The following is a 20,328-nucleotide window of genomic DNA, read 5'->3' on the forward strand; positions in this document are numbered from 1 at the left end:
ACTATTTTTTTCTCTGCAAAATTCTTGTAAAATTACCAGATCACTGACAGACCCCATGCAGGTGAATGGGGTCTGTAGGGACCCGATAGCGGCCGTTTGCATCCAACCCATTTTTTGGTCAGATTGGCTAAAAAAAAAGAGAGAGACAATCTGACCCTTAACGGGTCGGATGCGAACTGCAATGTTAACCCCTTAAGGACCAAGCGTTTTTCAGTTTTTGCACTTTTGTTTTTTCCTCCTTACATTTAAAAAAACAACCCTTTCAATTTTGCACCTAAAAATCCATATGATGGCTTTTTTTGCGCCACCAATTCTACTTTGTAATGACATCAGTCGTTTTACCCAAAAATCTACAGCGAAATGGGAAAAAAATAATTGTATGACAAAATTGAAGAAAAAAACGCCATTTTGTAACTTTTGGGGGCTTCCGTTTCTACGTAGTACATTTTTCGGAAAAAATTACACCTTATCTTTATTCTTTAGGTCCATATGATTAAAATGATATCCTACTTATATAGGTTTGATTTTGTCGTACTTCTGGAAAAAAATCATAACTACATGCAGGAAAATGTATACATTTTAAATTCTCATCTTCTGACCCCTTTTATTTTTCTGTATAAGGGGCGGTATGAGGGCTCATTTTTTTCACCGTGATCTGAAGTTTTGATCGGACTTTTTGATCGCTTTTTATTTATTTTTTATGGTATAAAAAGTGACCAAAAACACGCTATTTTGAACGTTTAATTTTTTTGGGTGTGTACACCATTGACAGTGCGGTTTAATCAATAATATATTTTTATGGTTCAGACATTTACGCACGCGGCGATACCACGTTTGTTTTCATTTTTATTTACACACTTTTATTTTTATTTTTTTTATGGGAAAAGGGGGGTGATTCAGATTTTATTAGGGAAGGGATTAAATGACATTTATAAACTTTTTTTTTTTTTTTTACTTTTTTATGCAGTTTTATAGCCCCCTCAAGTGGCTATAAAACTGCATGCACTGATCTCTTACACTGTTCAATGCATTGCCATAGGAATGTACAAACAAGAAAGTTGCAACAGCACTCTAGGTCAAAAAATGGAGGCTCTCAGCGCACTTTTTGATCAAAATGTGTCCCCCCATCCACCACGCGGAGGTGGCCTCATATCGGATGGGACCCTAACATGATAACTCACCTCTGCTGTGCATATAGCCTCTGACTGTGTGACATGTTGGATCAGCCATTGACTAAACCACCTCCAGTCTGAGAGGGGTGGGGTGCACGGCTAAAGAGGGTGCCACACCCCCCAAACACACTTTTATTTTTATTTTTTTTATGGGAAAAGGGGGGTGATTCAGATTTTATTAGGGAAGGGATTAAATGACATTTATTAACTTTTTTTTTTTTAAACTTTTTTATGCAGTTTTATAGCCCCCTCAATTGGCTATAAAACTGCATGCACTGATCTCTTACACTGATCAATGCATTGCCATAGGAATGCATTGATCAGTGTTTTCTGCGCTTGATTGCTCAAGCATGGATTTCATTCTTGGAGCAGTCAAACGCCGATCAGACAGCCGGGAGCAAGGTAAGACACCTCCCTCTGTCCTGTCAGCTGTTCGGGACTGCCGCGGTGAAATTGCAGTGCCCCGAACAGCTGACAGGACAGAGGGAGGTGTCTTACCTTGCTCCCGGCTGTCTGATCGGCATTTGACTGCTCCAAGAATGAAATCCAGGCTTGAGCAATCAAGCGCAGAAAACACTGATCAATGCATTCCTATGGCAATGCATTGAACAGTGTAAGAGATCAGTGCATGCAGTTTTATAGCCACTTGAGGGGGCTATAAAACTGCATAAAAAAGTAAAAAAAAAAAAAAAAGTTAATAATAAATAGCTCCACTGAGCTAACCGGCACTGTATTCTCCGGTTTTAGTTGATCGCGGCGTCTAAAGGGTGAATACTGGACATCAGCCTGACTGGCGATTTCCGCTATTAGCCACGGGTCCTGGTTGCTGATAGCAGATACGAAGCTTCACAGATCGGGAGCCGGCCACAGGACATAAATATACGTCCGTGGTCATTAAAGAGTTAAACAGATTTTCTCCCATATCATAAATGGGTCTTTCAATAATACATTTTCATAAAGAAGACACTACTGTTAAACTTTGTATTTGTATTTCATGTTAAAAATGCAGTTTTTGCTGTTTTAAAAATGTAAATGTGTATAGCTATTATGTATGTCTGCTCACACCCTTCCCTGTGTGACTTGTGTTGTATGGCTTTATTTTAGATCATCACCTGTTCACATAATAGCCACCAGCAAAAGTTTACATTCCTATGCCCGCCCTCCACCAGTTTCCTCAGAAAATGAGTCGAATGTATCCAGAAGTCATTGGAAAGAAGAACCACCAGTAAGACATGAGCGAGTGAGTTTCTGTTCATTGCAATAATTAAATTGGCATAGTTGAATATGCCTTTTTTTTTTTTTAAAGGGAATGTATTATCAGAAAAATGTCTTATTGTTTAAATCGTTATGTTCAACGTATTTTTAAAGATGTTTTCGTGATGTAGTTTTCTATATTTAGTTATCATAAAATCTTGCAATATTCATTCTTGCCACTGAGCCTGCAATGAAGCTGTCACCTCCTGTTTTGTCTGTGATAAGGGGGGGGGGGCTGCTGGAATGTGATATGTACAGAATTACAGTCAGAGGTGATGCCAGTAGATAGAGGAACAGTAGGATCTCAGTCGACCCTCCATAGTAGAATGACCTCTGTACAGGTCACAGGGCATGCTTTTCAAGGGGTACTCCACCCAAAAACAACTTTTTTTCAAATCAACTGGTGCAAGAAAGTTAAACAGATTTGTAAATTACTTCTATATAATCTTACTGTACTTATCAGCTGCTGTATGTTCCACAGGAAGTTGTGTAGTTCTTTTCATTCTGACCACAGTCCTCTCTGCTGACACCTCTGTCCAGGTCAGGAATTGTACAGAGTAGGAGTACATCCCGATAGCAAACCTCTCCTGCTCTGGACAGTTCCTGACACAGACAGAGGTGACAGCAGAGAGCACTGTGGTCAGACAGAAAATAACTATAAAACTTCCTCTGTAGTATACTGCAGCTAAGTAGTACTGGAAGGATTGAGATTTGTTTAACATTTTTTATACATTGTATATACGACATATTCACAATTAAGTATATTTGTTTTTCTGTCAATTTGGGGTAAGATGGGGCATTGGATCTCGTAATACTATAAAGGAGTTCTGTCTGCTGTGGACTGGCCCCTGAATCACACATACAAGGGAAAGGGAAACTTTTTTTGCATTGCTAGATCTTATTTTTATATTTATGGATTGTGAAAGTAATTGTTTGGCATAATGCAAAATTGTGAAATATTGTATATGTATATTTATTAAAACTTGTGAGCCAGTCAGCTGCTGTGTCTCCATAATACATCCATGGTGTTGTATACACCACTAGCAGCTGCACTGTCTTTCATTTTGACTGAATGACAAGTTTGCATCAATGCCACTAGAACTAAAAATATGGAGTTATTCAGCCCTTTTTTAAATCTATACGCTGATCCCCCTGGATTTCCACAAGCAGATATTAAGCTCCCAAAATACATGTGTGCTTCCAGCCTAAACTGGGCTTCAATCACAGCTTTGTGCTGCAGAAAATTGCCTCTTTTTTATAGGTGATACTGTCATTTTTGATGTAGCTTGTGATCCATCCCACTTTTTATTTTATTACGTAAGCTTTAAAATAATTGCTCTAATAGTTTTCCGGTCAGACCTATCTTATTATGGGGTTTTACCTGTTTTAAGGTATTACACCTATTTAATTTAAGCATTTCTCCAACATCAAATCATTGTTAATATTTATTCCAGGTAAACAGTGAGTCGGAATCTGGCATTTTCTGCATGTCATCATTTTCTGATGATGATGATTTAGGATGGTGTCATTCATGGCCTCATACCATTTGGCACTGCTTTCTAAAAGGTAAGTGAAGCCTCAATAGAAATTTCCATATTTTGATGGAGTTTGCTCCACAGCTTTCCCTCAAGGAGATATTTGCACGTGTCAGAATTGTTTAAAAAATATCTGCACCTGAAAAAAAGGTGGGATTGATTGCAGCATGAATTTCTACAAACTCTAATTGGATAAATAGGACAGTCACATATTTGTCGCAGAAATTTATGACTTGTAAGAACACACCCTTATTGTTAAGAAGTCCCCAAAAAACAGAGATTGCAGGATGAGCAGCAGTAAACCATGAACAGGCTGTGACACTCACACAAATAACACAGCCTCTTCAAACAGCAGGTTTGATGGGGGGTGACAGGTGTCAAACCCTACCAATCTGATATTGATTGCCTATCCAAAATATAGGCCATTAATTTTAAAAGGTCGGGGTAACACCTTTGGATGTTGGATGCATATTAATGAAGACTTGTTGACATTTGTGTGTTGATGCTACCCTAGATATTGTGTTCTGCTTTTAGCCAATCCTTAGTGCTGAGCGTTCGGAGTAAAGCAGGACTATAGTATATGTAAAAGTGCACTTCATCCTCAGCTGCCAGTTATACTAATCAACCCATTATGTGCCTGTCTGCCAAGTGCAATTATTTTGAGAGATGCACTAGACAATCAAGTCATAACTATCAAGTGATTGAGCCATCACTTTCATTTTACTGCCCTGGCATGGGGTCAAAATGACTAGCAGTACCAGAATATCTCACTGTGTGTCCGTAGCTATATATAGCTTTGCTCTTAATTCCACAATCCTCACATTTTTCTTCTCATGAATTTCATTCAGGCACACGTCTGTGTTTTCATAAAGGACGCAAGAAGGTATGGCAGGATGTGGAAGACTTTTCCAAAAGTGTCCGCTGTAGATCTGAGCATGACACCAACGTTGGCTCCCAGAAGGTTGTTTACTAAATGTTTATAAGTCATTTGTTTTTGAACCTATGCACCTGTATACATTTTTGTGTTAGAGATATACTCAGGTGCATTGTTTTCAGGTGCATAACAAAAAACTAAAGTGAACATAAAAAGATTATACAAAATTTGAGTGACGTATATTCAGGAGAGCAGATAGGTAGCTATCCTTAAACAGAACATCCACAGAGAGTAAAACATACAGCATTATTACAACCCACTTAAAGGAGTACTCCGGTGCATTTTTTTTTTTTAACCCTCTGTGTCCGGGCTGCCAAACGAAACAAAACAAACTGTAACTCACCTTCCTATGTTCCCCCGTTGCTCTGATATTGATGTCCTGTTCTCCGGTCCCGACTTCTTCCACTTCCTGTAAATCGAAGAGTCACATGATGCTCAGTGTATCACCAGCCGCAGGGGGACACTGCTGCGGCCGGTGATCTGCATGACTCTTTCACTTACAGGAAGCGGAAGAAGTCAGGGACCAGAGAACAGGACATCGATATCAGAGCAACGGGGGAACATAGGAAGGTGAGTTACAGTTTGTTTTGTTTCACTTGGCAGCCCGGACACAGAGGGTTTAAAAAAAAAAAAAAAAAAAAAAACAACGCACTGTAGTACTCCTTTAAGTGGGTTGTAATAATGCTGTGGATGTTCTGTTTAAGGATAGCTACCTATCTGCTCTCCTGAATATACGTCACAAAAATTTTGTATAATATTTTTATGTTTGCTTTAGTTTTTTGTTAAAAAATTTTTTTTTATGCCCTACACGTTATCTCACAATTTTAATCAGTATGAAAATAATGACAAATCAGTCCATAATGACACAACACTTGGGATTAGTGGCCATTTAAAATATGTTCATACAGGCAGTGTAAACTGGTTTACCTGTCAAAAACCATGTGGTTTACTGTTTAAAAAAAAAAATAGCTCTCATTGGGGAAATTTATCAAAACCTGTGCAGGGGAAAAGTGGAGCAGCTTCCTTTAGCAACCAATGAGATTATTTCTTTCATATTTCTGAGGCCTTTTTAAAAATTAAAGAAGCAATCTGGTTGCTATGGGCAACTACACAACTTTTCTTCAGCACAAGTTTTGATTAATCTCCTCCATTCACTTTAATAAAAGAAAGCCACAAAAAGTCGCATGTCGCTTTAGGGCAGACCCGCCCTGCTCTGATTGCAGCTACGAGTAAGGCTGGGTCCACACTACGTTTTCTCCCATACGGGAGCGCATACGGCAGGGGGGAGCTAAAAGCTCGCGCTCCCGTATGTGACCGTATGCGCTCCCGTATGTCATTCATTTCAATGAGCCGACCGGAGTGAAACGTTCGGTCCGGTCGGCTCATTTTTGCGCCGTATGCGCTTTTACAACCGGACCTAAAACCGTGGTTGACCACAGTTTTAGGTCCGGTTGTAAAAGCGCATACGGCGCAAAAATGAGCCGACCGGACCGAACGTTTCACTCCGGTCGGCTCATTGAAATGAATGACATACGGGAGCGCATACGGTGACATACGGGAGCGCGAGATTTTAGCTCCCCCCTGCCGTATGCGCTCCCGTATGGGAGAAAACGTAGTGTGGACCCAGCCTAAGCCAATGGCTCAGTGCTTCACACAGACACACATTCATTACATGTACACCAGAGGAGCATTGAGGATGCTGTTGTCACCAACGGTCTGTGATGTTCATATATACAGACCCTGCTTATTGAACAGCATAGATGAAGTACTAACCACTGGGTAATATTTTCTGGCTTGTCTCATGCTGGTAGTACATCGCTTTTCTCAGTATGCACTTCTTAAGTGTCATTTTCTTCCATTTTATAGGGTTATGGATCAGATGGGTTGAAATTGATTTCTCATGAAGAGAGTGTGTCATGTGGCGAATCTGTTCTGCAGTTGACTTTTGACCCAGGTACACAAGAGAGCTTGCTAACAGTAGAGTGCAAACTGGATCACCCCTTCTATGTGAAAAATAAAGGTAAGGCCAATCAAGAGCACTTGGTATTATTGACAGTTCACATACTGCAGTTGTATGCTCTGAATTGACTTCTTATTAACATAACTTAGTTTGTAAAGATAAAAAAATTAGATCTATTTCCATCCAGTTCAGCTCAGCCTATTACTCAGCAAGGTTAATCCAGAGGAAGTATTTAAAATGAGGGGAGGGGGAAGGCCCTGAGGTAGAAGGTAGAAACCAATTTTCCACATCCTATTTAACAAAAAATCCTTCACAACTTCACAATCTAAAATAAATCCCTTGATCAATAACTCTTCTCCAGAATCTAATAATTATAACTTATAATATTTTTACACTCCAGAAATGTATCCAGGCCATATTGAGTTTGTTTTGTTCCATGGTTTTAATGTTCTTTTTTTTTTATTTTTTTAATTTTTTTTTTAAATAAAGTTTTTATTTCTGCATTTATAATAACAAGTGGAAAACCACAAAAAATACAAACAAAACAAAGCTCCTGGGGGGCACAGCACCAGTCCTTGTAGAAGGAGTCAACTGAGACAAGCTAATAGGGGGCCATGTCACCAAATAGCCACAATTGGTAATGAGATAGGCAGGAACATGAGTCCAGGATACATTTCCACAGAGGGAGACAAGCGCCATGGCTCCCCCAGAATGCAAACAGCCCGACCACAGAAGACAGACATCACGCGCATACAACACACACACACACACTCTCCGCAGCCCAAACCCCAACTCCCCCCCTCCCCCCCCCCCCCCCCCCCCCCCCCCAACACTCAGCATTGACCCACTACATTTGCGACATATGAACCGGGGAATCAGTCGAGGCATCCAAGACCAGCCAAGGCATCCACATCTTGTCAAACTTCTTTGGACATTTCCTACTTACATACAGGGTCTGATACAACATACGCATGGTCATGCTTCCAGGTCATAACCGCCACCTTGTGGGTACAAAACAATAAAAAGCGGATCAAAAGGCACCTTTGGGAAGGTTTTACTGCTCTTACAGTAAAGAATCCCCTTCAGTGTTAGTATACAAACCTTTTTTCCTTCTTTGTTAGGGATACAGTCCTTGGTATTAATAGATCATAGGAGAGACTTGTATTGATGATATATTTATAAACAGTGACTGTAAGATGAAAACTACCAGGCTGCCACATTTAAAAAAAAAAAAAAACTAAACAAAACTTTGACTTACCTCCTGCCGCTCCCCCAATGACGCTGGTATGTCTGTCCTGTCTTTTGGTGTCCTGTCCTGCTTTTAGGGGCCTGTCACATTGCACTGCCGCTCAGCTAAACGCTGGTCTCCGCGATGTCCAGCCTCGACCAGTGATAGGCTGAGCAGCAGTGCGATGTATTGGGCCTGGTCTTGGTCTTTTTCCTGGTGCCCACACCCAATACTTCACACTGCTGTTCAGCCTATCACCGGCTGAGGCAGGACACTGTGTCAGGCCCCAAAAGCAGGAAGTAGACCGCACCCGAGAACGGAACACCCGAGAACTGTGGCATTGGGGAGCAACAGATGGTAACTCAAGGTTTATTTTCTAATTGCACCAGCCTGGTCATAATGGGATAATGAAACATTTCACCGGAGTTCCCTTTTAACAGCTTACTTTGCATTTGTCCTTCTGACCTGCTGCCATGAGTTCATTATTTTCTAGTTCCTATACTATATAAAGGTGACAGAGTTTAAGGTAAGCAATGAAACTACACTATGCTAGAAATTTTGCTAAGAATGCAGGTAATGGTGACCACGTAAGATTTTGTGGTTGTGACCCCAAAAAATGTCTTTATACAGAGTTAGCATACTCAAAAAAGTAAATAAATAAATGTAGCTTTGATCATTTCCAGGCTGGTCATCATTTTACCCAAGTCTAACCGTGGTTCAGCATGGCATTCCCTGCTATGAGATGCACATTGGTGATATGTGTCTACCTCCAGGACATCCTGATGCCATAAATTTTGATGATTCTGGTGTTTTTGATACATTTAAAAGGTAATCTTCAATAGCCATTGACTTGTTTGTGTATACCTATACTGCAATGTTCTACTGGTCACAACTGTATGAGATAGATTTACACTCAAATCTGTCCCATATACAGTTTTGACCTGTAGAAAGGTGCAACATAGGTTATTTATTGCTAATTGTTGTATATTGGGCTGTATACAACATATCATTGATCTTCCCTTGTTTGCAGTTATGACTTCACGCCAATGGATTCCTCTGCTGTGTATGTGTTGAGCAGCATGGCACGTCAACGTCGGGCTTCCTTATCCAATGGTGGCGCAAGCAGCCCAGATTCAGAGAGATCAGATTACATCAAGGACTGTGCATCTCCACAAACTTCTTACACTTCATTATATAATAAAACTGGCAGGAGTCACAGCTCAGGGACTGCAAACTCTGTGATGGCCACATCTCCCAATAAGTGCAAAAGACCAATGAACGCCTTCATGCTTTTTGCCAAAAAATATAGAGTTGAATACACACAGATGTACCCAGGAAAAGATAACCGGTAACTAATTTATACCTCTTCAGAAGAAGGTTGCATGTGTTGCAGTATAAATATCGTATCCGTTTAGGAAAAATTTTACTTAGCCTCCTTTCACACTATACATTCATCCATTTTAAAGATCCGTTATAATGTTCCATTATGAAAACCCTGAAAATCATCCATTACAAAGTCCCATTATAGTCTGTGGGATATTTACATTATCCGTTTTAACCCGTCATAGCTAGTTATTAATAACTGACATTATTTTGTGACGGGAGAAAGTAACAGGAGAAATAGTGCATGCACTATATCTTCCGTTCTTTCTCCCATCACAAAATAACGTCCGTTATTAATAACGGGCTATGACGGGTTAAAATGGATAATGTAAATATCCCACAGACTATAATGGGATTTTCTAACGGCCGATTTTCAGGGTTTTCATAATGGAACATTATAACGGATCTTTAAAAGGGATGAATGTATAGTGTGAAAGGAGCCTTACAGGTTTCTCTTTGATCCACTTGGTCTTTTGGTGCCTGAATCCTTATAGTCAGGCTATTATAGTTGCTCCCATTCTTGCTTTACCCATGCAGATCCCATTTTGCAGTGGGGTGTCAATTGTACATTGCAGCCAGCACCCACTGTTGAAGATCACAATTAAAATGTTATGGTAAATATAACTGGTGATGGAACTAGACTTGTTTTACATCAGTTTTGTGAGGGCTTTCTTTTGGAAGTTATCCATAGGACTCCTATGGGAACAAGTTGGGAAGCCTGAAACAAACCAAAACATGTGCTTTATTTACCTATTCTTGTGTTTCTCTGTCTCACTTTTGTGCAGATGGTTTTACTTTGATGTTTAGCTTTTAAACAATATTTATACAGTAAGACCTCTTTTGAGACAACTTCCTTAGAATTGCTGCGAAAACTAGTCTTCCTCCTAACTACCATTAAGTCTATCCTGAGTTGGGCTTAAACCAAGCACAATGCAGCGGTAACATGTTTACAGAGGAGGCTGCTTCTAAAGGCTCTAGCTCAGGCAATAATGGAGGGGGCATGACGTCATGTCCCCAATCCCGGAAAACCGGAGGTTTCCGAATCTAGAGACACAGCTCAGACACATAGAATGTGGGTGCTGCAGGGAGATTGGGGGGGGGGGGTCCCAGCAGCAGGCCCCCCACGATCAGACATCTTATCTGAAAAGATGTTTTTGCCTGGAATACCCCTTTAAACTTTTTGTGGAACTCATTTAGACTGTCAAGAAAACAACTTAAATGTAGTCTATCATGGCTAACTTTTTGCAGTAAAGTGATTTTATCAACTTCAACTTTTTAAAATTATTGTTAAACTTTTGCGCAAACACTAACAAATATTTTTTAATGGGAAAAGTGGTGGTTTAAAATTTTTAGGGTCAGGGCTTCATATTTATAAATGTATTTGTTATTTTACACATTTTTGGCACAGAGGAGGGTAATTGGCTGTCGTCTTTACTGATTGGGACCCCGCTATCTCGCTGCATAGGTCTCAATCAGCCCGCCTAACCGACTGGCAACTGCATTTTATCACTTTTAAATGCCACAATCGACTTTGATCTTGGCATTTCATAGGTTAATGCCAGATATTAGCGTTGAGTTCTCGCTTCAAACACACAGCACAACCAGTATGTAAATGTATGCCCTGTGTCGTTAAGGGGTTAAGAGGCTGGATAACCCCTTTAAAGCTAAAATTATTCTGACTTCTAGATGGGATTTAAAAAAAAATGCAGAGCAGACATCCTCCTCCCCCCCCCCCCCCCACATTTTCAAATAGCTTTAACCCCTTAAGGACCAAGCCCATTTTAACCTCAAGGACCAGGCCAATTTTATTTTTGCGTTTTCATTTTTTCCTCCTCGCCTTCTAAAATCCATAACTCCTTTATATTTCCATCTGCAGACCCATATAAGGGCTTGTTTTTTGCATGACCAATTGTACTTTGTAATGAAACCTCTCATTTTACCATAAAATGTACGGCGAACCCAAAAAACTGAAATGAAAACCACAATTTTGCACATTTTGGAGGATTTCGTTTTCACACTGTACACTTTACAGTAGAAATGACGTGTTCTTTATTCTGTGGGTCAATATGATTAAAATGATACCCATGGCTAGATACTTTTATATTTTTGTACCGCTTTAAAAAAATTGAAACCTTTTTGTACAAAATCAGTAATCTAAAATCGCCCTATTTTGACCACCTATAATTTTTTCATTTTTCTGTATATAGGGCGGTATGAGGGCTCATATTTTGGGCCGTCATCTGTACTTTTTTTTAGATACCACATTTGCATATATAAAACTTTTAGATCATTTTTATAAATTTTTTTGAATAAAATGTGACAAAAATGCAGCATTTTTGGACTTTTTATTTTTATTTTTTACGTTTACGCCGTTCACCGTACGGGATCATTAACATTATATTTTGATAGTTCGGACATTTACGCACGCGGCGATACCAAATATGTTTATAAAAAAAAAAATTATGCTTATTGGGGGTAAAATGGGAAAAACTGACTATTTTTATTGGGGGAGGGGATTTTTCACTTATTTTTTACACTTTAATAGTCCCCATAGGGGACTATCTATAGCAATCATTTGGTTGCGAATACCGTTAAGTGGTATGCATAGGACGTAGCACTGATCAGTATTATCGCTATCTTCTGCTCGATCTCAAACCAGAGCAGGAGATGCCGGGAGATGGACGGAGGCAGATGACCTCCGTCCGCCATTAGAGATGATCGGATCGCCGCGGCAGCGTGCGGGCGATTCCAATCATCTATTTTAACGTGCATTTCCGCAGATGCCGTGATCTGTACTGATCACGGCATCTGAGGGGTTAATGGTGGACATCCACTCGATCGCGGATGTCAGTCATTACTGGCGGGTCCCGGCTGCTAGCATGAGGCGTGTATGAGGCGAGCACCATTCTGATGCTCACGGTCATTCACAGGACGTAAATCTACGTCCTGGTACACGAAGTACCGCCAAACCAGGATGTACATTTACATCTGTGGTCATTAAGGGGTTAGAACAGGACATGTATCGCATTTGGTGTGAAATTCAGACATGGAGATACTTTCGGAAAGGGAGGGGACAGACTTCTCAATTTAATTAGATCAGTTGTCTTTATCTAGAGTCACTGACATGTCTTGACACATGACAGTGACTCTAGATAAAGACAACTGATCTAATTAAAGTTCACTTAGGGATCGGGGATAGGGGGATAAGATGTCTGATCACGGAGGGGGGTGGGCGGGGTGTGTCTGTTTGCTGGAACCCCTGAGATTTCCAGCCCGGGAACCCTGAGGTTTTGAACATTAATGTTCAGAATGCTGGTTTCAGGTGTTCATAGTGCCTCCGCTCATGTCTATGGGAGGTGGCGTGACATCTGAGGTCAAGCGACCACAGCCAGACATCTCATCCCGTTATCAAACAACTCATCCACTATCCTTTGGATGGGGATAAGATGTCTTGGGGCGTAGTACCCCTTTTAACCTGCTTACGGAGGGCTTTATATATGCTATTATAATGCAGTTTTTTATGCCATTGAAAAAAGGGAAAGATATACAGTCATGGCCGTAAATGTTGGCACCCATTACATTTTTCAAGAAGATGGAGTATTTCTCAAAGAAAAGGATTGCAGTAACACATGTTTTGCTATACACATGTCTATTCCCTTTGTGTCTATTTGAACTAAACCAAAAAAGGAGGGAAAAAAAAGCTAATTGGACATAATGTCACAACAAACTCCAAAAATGGGCTGGACAAAATAATTAGCACCCTTAACTTAATATTTGGTAGCACACTGAAATCAATCCCTTCATATAACCATCAATATGCTTCTTACACCTCTCTGCCGGAATGTTAGACCACTCTTCCTTTGCAAACTGCTCCAGCTCTCTTATTGGAAGGGCGCCTTTTCCCAACAGCAATTTTACAATCTCTCCACAGGTGTTCAATGGGATTTAGATCTGGCCACTTCAGAACTCTCTAGCACGTTGTTGCCATCTGTTTCTGGGTGCTTTTTGACATATGTTTGGGGTCATTGTCCTGCTGGAAGACCCAAGATCTGGGACACAAACCCAGCTTTTTTTTTTATTATCAAATATGTATTTTTCAAATCCAGCTTTCTGACACTGGGCTGTACAGTGCGACCCAAAATCCGTTGGTAATCCTCAGCATGATGCCCTGCACACATTCAAGACACCCAGTGCCAGAGGCAGCAAAACAACCCCAAAACATAATTGAACCTCCACCATATTTTACTGTTGGTCCTGTTTTCGTTTCTTTGTAGGCCTCATTCCTTTTTCGGTAAACAGTATAATAATGTGCTTTACCGAAAAGCTCTATCTTGGTCTCATCTGTCCACAAGATGTTTTCCTAGAAGGATTTTGGCTTACTCAAGTTCACTTTGGCAAAATGTAGTCTTTCTTTTTTATGTCTCTGTGTCAGCAGTGGGGTCTTCCTGGGTCTCCTGCCATAGCGTTTCATTTCATTTAAATGTCGATGGATAGTTTGTGCTGACACTGATGCTCCTTGAGCCTGCAGGACAGCTTGAATATCTTTGGAACTTGTTTGGGGCTGCTTATCCACCATCCGGACTATCCTGCGTTGACACCTTTCATCAATTTTTCTCCTCCGTCCATGCCCAGGGAGATTAGCTACAGTGCCAAGGGTTGCAAACTTCTTGATAATGTTGCACACTGTGGACAAAGGCAAATCTAGATCTCTGGAGATGGACTTGTAACCTTGAGATTGTTGATATTTTTCCACAATTTTGGTTCTCAAGTCCTCAGACAGTTCTCTTCTCCTCTTTCTGTTGTCCATTCTTAGTGTGGCACACACAGACACCCAATGCAAAGACTAAGTGAACTTCTCTCCTTTTTATCTGCTTTCAGGTGTGATTTTTATATTGCCCACACCTGTTACTTACCCCTGGTGAGTATAAAGGAGTATCACATGCTTGAAACAATCTTATTTATCCACAATTTTGAAAGGGTGCCAATAATTTTGTCCAGCCCATTTTTGGAGTTTGGTGTGACATTATGTCCAATTTGCTTTTTTTCCTCCCTTTTTTTGGTTTAGTTCCAATACACACAAAGGGAATAAACATGTGTATAGCAAAACATTTCAGGGGTGCCAACATTTACGGCCATGACTGTATAGGAAATAATCTACTTCTTCACCAAATGACGTGTGAAATTCTTCCTCCTGGTTCTAGTTAATAACATGCATGTTCTGCCAAATTAAACATGTTAAAGGAGAAGTCAGTGGATGTCATATGAACACTGCAGTGAATAGACATAAGCCGGATTCACACTAGCATAAAACAAGCAAATGTTTATTCCTGTATTATAGCCACAAGTCCCTGCCCAACCATGGGTCTAATACCCAAACTGACAGTGTTGTCTTTTCAGGTCTTCAGACCCATGGTTAGTCTAGAAACTGCGACCAAAATGTGTTATGCTAGTGTGAATCTGGCCTTATAGGTGCCATGTGGTTTTTTTCATGTGCAGTACTAAAATTGTGGTGTGTTTAGATTTCCTCATGACTGAAACATATTGGCCCTCATTTACTATCACCAAACCAACAGCATTTGTCGGGTTTATGTTGTCGACAATGTGCCCCATGTTGCGACACTAATTCTCGAACCACCCGACTCGGCTTGCTGAAAAGCTGAAAAAAGGGGCGTTTCCCGACCAAAACCTTACTTTCACACAGATTTACCAATTTTTCCGACCACATTATTTGGGTTTTGTCCTTTTTTTTTTTTCCCCGACAGCTGCAAGCTGTTGTAAAAAACATGTTCACGTTTGTACAAAGTAGTTTTTATGTTAAGAGATATATATATTTGCCCACCGCACAGCGCAAACATATGCCCCCAGCAGCGCATGTATATACAGTATATATGCCCCCGGCACAGCGCAATCAATTGCCCCCAGCAGTGCATGTGTGTGTATGTGTATATGTATATGTATGTATATATATATATATATATATATATATATATATATATATATATATATATATATTATATGCCCCCTGCACAGCGCAAACATATGCCCCATGCAGCGCATGTATATACAGTATATATGCCCCCCCCGCACAGCGCAAACATATGATCCCAGCAGCGCATGTATATACAGTATATATGCCCCCTGCACAGCGCAAACATATGCCCCAGCAGCGCATGTATATACAGTATATATGCCCCCCTGCACAGCGCAAACATATGCCCCAGCAGCGCATGTATATACAGTATATATGCCCCCCTGCACAGCGCAAACATATGCCCCAGCAGCGCATGTATATACAGTATATATGCCCCCCGCACAGCGCAAACATATGCCCCATGCAGCGCATGTATATACAGTATATATGCCCCCCCCGCACAGCGCAAACATATGATCCCAGCAGCGCATGTATATACAGTATATATGCCCCCTGCACAGCGCAAACATATGCCCCAGCAGCGCATGTATATACAGTATATATGCCCCCCGCACAACGCAAACATATGCCCCAGCAGCGCATGTATATACATATGCCTCAAGCGCTATCAAGGACAAGCATTTTATTAGCAGAGCAGCACTCTGGGAAGTCGCTGCACGATGCTCTGCTAATGCTCCGCTTGTCAATCATAGCGCTTCAGAGGCATATGTGTATAGAAGTGAAGTGGGGAGCAGACATATAGCCGTATCTGGTCCCCACTTCGCTTCTATACACAATCCTCAGCAAACACCTCAGCTGCCCCATCACCTCCCCCATCCCCGGTGTTATAATTACCTGTTCCCCTGGCCCGCGCTTCTTCTGGCTCCGGCGCTGTCACTGTGCACACTTACGGTGACGTCACTCGTCATTGTGCAGCGCACAGCCACAGCGCTGAAGCCAGAAGAAGCGCGGGCCAGGGGAACAGGTAATTATAACACCGGGGATGGGGGAGGCGATGGGGCAGCTGAGGTGTTTGCTGAGGATTGTGTATAGAAGCGAAGTGGGGACCAGATAACGCTATATGTCTGCTCCCCACTTCACTTCTATACACATATGCCTCTGAAGCGCTATGATTGACAAGCGGAGCATTAGCAGAGCATCGTGCAGCGACTTCCCAGAGTGCTGCTCTGCTAATAAAATGCTTGTCCTTTATAGCGCTTGAGGCATATGTATATAGATGCGCCGGGGGCATATGTTTGTGCTGTGCGGGGGGCATATATACTGTATATACATGCGCTGCTGGGGGCATATATATATATATATATATATACACACACACATACATATACACACACATGCACTGCTGATTGCGCTGTGCCGGGGGCATATATAAAATTTACCGTGCGACACAATTTCTAACCCGTGCGACACAATCCGTGCAACACATTAGTAAATCAGGGAGAAAATGAAGAAACACTCAGAGATAAACCCGACACTCTTAGTAAATGAGGGCCATTGTTCTACTACAACACAAGGTTTATTTCAGACTGTAGTATAGGTTGATTTCAGAACAAGCAATAGGCGAGCCCAATGTGGTGACCTTAAAGCAAGAACATTATTATAGAGCATCCTGGGGGGAAATGGGTTGATTATAGAAAGGGTCAATTGCTTTAGGTCATATAGTTAATGTCAGATAAATTTAACTGCACTTGCTGAAGAGGTCACATAACGGAGTTCATTTAATTCTCTGAAAGTCTGTTAAGTGTCACAATGTGCGTGTCATTTCAGCAAATATGCTGGAGGCTTCAGTATAACACGCTCTTAAACAGATTAGTAAGGTTTCTGGCTGTTCTGTCAATAATGCATCTGGACTTGAAGTATACTAAATACCTATACACCTCTTACTTTTCAACCTGAATTGCTTGACTAGAGACCATAAATCTAGGTAAGAACAAATCATTATAATATATATTAATGTTAAATGAAGAGGGTAGTACAAAAGAATCTTTATTTTCCACCAGTTATACATTCTAATTATTAATATAAATCTATACTGACAAACTATGGTGTGAACACCACCCTAGCTGTACCTTAAGCATAAATCTATTTATGTTCCGAAATGATTTCTCTTCCAGAGCCATAAGTGTGATACTTGGCGACAGATGGAAAAAGATGAAGAATGAGGAAAGAAGAATATACACAATAGAAGCTAAAGCTCTGGCTGAAGAACAAAAACGTTTAAATCCTGACTGTTGGAAAAGAAAAAGAACAAATTCAGTATGTAGTCTGTAGTCTGTATTCTCTTCCCTCAGGATATGGGGCTGATTTCTGAACGTCTATTTTATTATTTACCATAAAATAACAATATATGGCTATATATACTTGATTTATGAGCATGCAGACTGCTGTGTGAATATTAACTGTGATCTGGTCACTACTCAGCATCAGTCTACTGTTCTCATCATTGCCATGTATGTTATTTGGAGGCACATAATATGCTGTACAAACACATTGGGAGAATTTATTAATGTATTTGAGCGACTTGCCAAAAATTGTTGCACATCATCAGGTGTGCCAAAACACCTAAACCTGCTCATAGCAAGTGTAGATTTAATTTTCTGACCTAAGAACAGAGAGGCTTTAACTTGATGCAATTCACAATAATTAAGAGTATTAACCCCTTAAATGTACATCCTGATGCGATGGGACTTAGCACACAAGGACGTACATTTACATCCTGTACATGAAGCGAGCACCTGAGTGGTGCTCGCCTCATGCACAGCAGGTCCTGGCTGCTATCAGTACCAGGGACCCACCGGTAATGGCGGACATCAGCGATCACGCTGATGTCCGCTATTAACCCCTCAGATGCGGTGATCAATACAGATCACGGCATCTGCGGCAGTGCAGAGCTTCTAATAGCTGATCTGATCGCAAATAGAGGTCCCCTCACCTGCCTCCGCTGCTCTCCTGGAGCCTTCTTCTCTGGTCATGTTAACGATCCCGTACGGTGAACTGCGTAAGCGTAAAAATAAAAAAGTCCGAAATTGATGCATTTTGGCCACATCACATCCCAGAAAAAAAAAAGAAATAAAAAAGGATCAAAAACTCACATATTCAAAAAAAAAAAAGGCACAGATACACCGATCACAAAACAAAAAATGAGCCATCAAACATCTTGGTATACAGAAAAATGAAAGTGTTAGAGGGGTCAGAATAGGGTGATTTAAAACATACAAACTGTGTTTAAAAAGTTAGATTTTCTTTTAAGTAGTGAATACAGCCCAGGGTACGGTGACCTGCACTAACCTGTTGGTACCGACAGATAGTGCTGGTTACACTGATGACAACGGTACTCACCTTGTCCCATTCCGTGGTGGGGATCTTCGGTAATCTCCTACATTAGCTCTGCTCTGGGCACCCAGCTTGGAGCACGGGCGGAGCTTAGTGATGTCACCGCTGCTGCTCCCTGCTGGGTCCCACTGTGAGAGAACAGCAGCGGTGACGTCAGTAAGCTACGTTGGGGGCTCTCGTTTGCAGTGCATTTTACAGTAAAACTGTGGATTAATATGATTAATCGATACCCATATTTAACTCTTAGAGGACGCAGGGCATACCTGTAAGCGTACGCTCTGATTCCAATCTGGACTAGGAAGTGAGTGCAGGAGCCAGTAATGGCAAACATTAGCGATCATGCTGATGCCCGCCATTAATCCTCCAGTTTCTGTATGCCCCCTTATACTTCAGGTATTGATCATGGCATCTCAAGTATTAAGGGGGGGGAGGGGGGGCGTACATGGATTACCCGATGCACAATCACGGATGGGGATCTGATGGGTCGAGATGGTGCCTGGAGCTCCACTTACCAGCTCCAATTTTTTTATTTGTAAAAGGGGGGATTAACTTATTGGGGGAGGAATTTATTCGCTTTTTTAAAAACCTGTTCCTTTTTTCTTTTCACTTTTTTTTTTTTTTTTTTTTTTAAAGCTCCATAGGGGACAATTTCTAGCAATAATTTGAATGCTATTACTGTCCAGTGCTATGCACTGGCTTGGAACTGATTAGAAATATAGGCAACCCACTTGTATAATCTACCGGAAGACAGACGGTCACCATCTTGACTCACCAAACCCAGGAATCATGCTGCAGGAGGTCCGATGAGTCTCGCAAAGCTGCATAGAAACTTTAGATGCTGAAGGGTTAATAGCAAATATTAGCATGGTCGCTGATGTCCACCATGACTGGCAGGTCTCCGTCTGCTATCATCAGCAGCCATCTTGTTGTTTGCTAAATTCTAGAGCATGGCGACATACATGTAAAGAGAAAGAACACTGTTGGTTAGTTTACCTTTCTTGTGTCATGATTTTAGGTCACTGGATGAAATTTTGTCCTATAGATTGTCTAAGGTACCAAATATTTACACACAACTATTAAATGGGCCAGCTGAAAAATACTAGTACAGTTGCTGTGTATGTTTATAGTAGTATGATAGTTATATGTACCCACCATAACAGCCTGATACCAGACCTGTTAAAGGGGTACTCTGCCCCTAGACATCTTATCCCCTATCCAAAGGATAGGGGATAAGATGTCAGATCGCCGGGGTCCCGCTGCTGGGGACCCTGGGGATCGCTGCTGCAGCACCCCGCTATCATTACTGCGCAGAACGAGATCGCTCTGCACGTAATGACGGGCAATACAGGGGCCGGAGCATCGTTATGTCACGGCTCCACCCCTCGTGACATCACGGCCTGCCCCCGTCAATACAAGTCTATGGGAGGGGGCGTGACGGTCGTCACGCCCCCTGCCATAGACTTGCATTAAGGGGACAGACCGTGATGTCATGAGGGGCGGAGCCATGATGTCACGCTGCTCCGGCCCCTGTATCGCCCGTCATTACGCACAGAGCGAACTCACTCTGTGCAGTAATGATGGCGGGGTGCTGCAGCAG

At 41.4% G+C, this 20,328-nt stretch overlaps 1 protein-coding gene across 1 annotated transcript in view; it reads left to right on the top strand.

The window, feature by feature from the left end:
* The window catches only part of HBP1 (HMG-box transcription factor 1), a 47,052-nt gene that overhangs the window by 25,177 nt on the left and 1,547 nt on the right, over window positions 1-20,328 (top strand). The window contains exons 4-10 of the mRNA XM_056573611.1: window positions 2,277-2,412; window positions 3,881-3,992; window positions 4,810-4,922; window positions 6,762-6,915; window positions 8,767-8,911; window positions 9,114-9,431; window positions 17,513-17,654. Coding sequence (XP_056429586.1) covers window positions 2,277-2,412; window positions 3,881-3,992; window positions 4,810-4,922; window positions 6,762-6,915; window positions 8,767-8,911; window positions 9,114-9,431; window positions 17,513-17,654 — 1,120 coding nt within the window. The remainder of the gene's footprint in view (window positions 1-2,276; window positions 2,413-3,880; window positions 3,993-4,809; window positions 4,923-6,761; window positions 6,916-8,766; window positions 8,912-9,113; window positions 9,432-17,512; window positions 17,655-20,328) is intronic.

The sequence above is a fragment of the Hyla sarda genome, chromosome 4 (assembly GCF_029499605.1).
Source record: "Hyla sarda isolate aHylSar1 chromosome 4, aHylSar1.hap1, whole genome shotgun sequence".
Lineage (NCBI taxonomy): Eukaryota > Metazoa > Chordata > Amphibia > Anura > Hylidae > Hyla > Hyla sarda.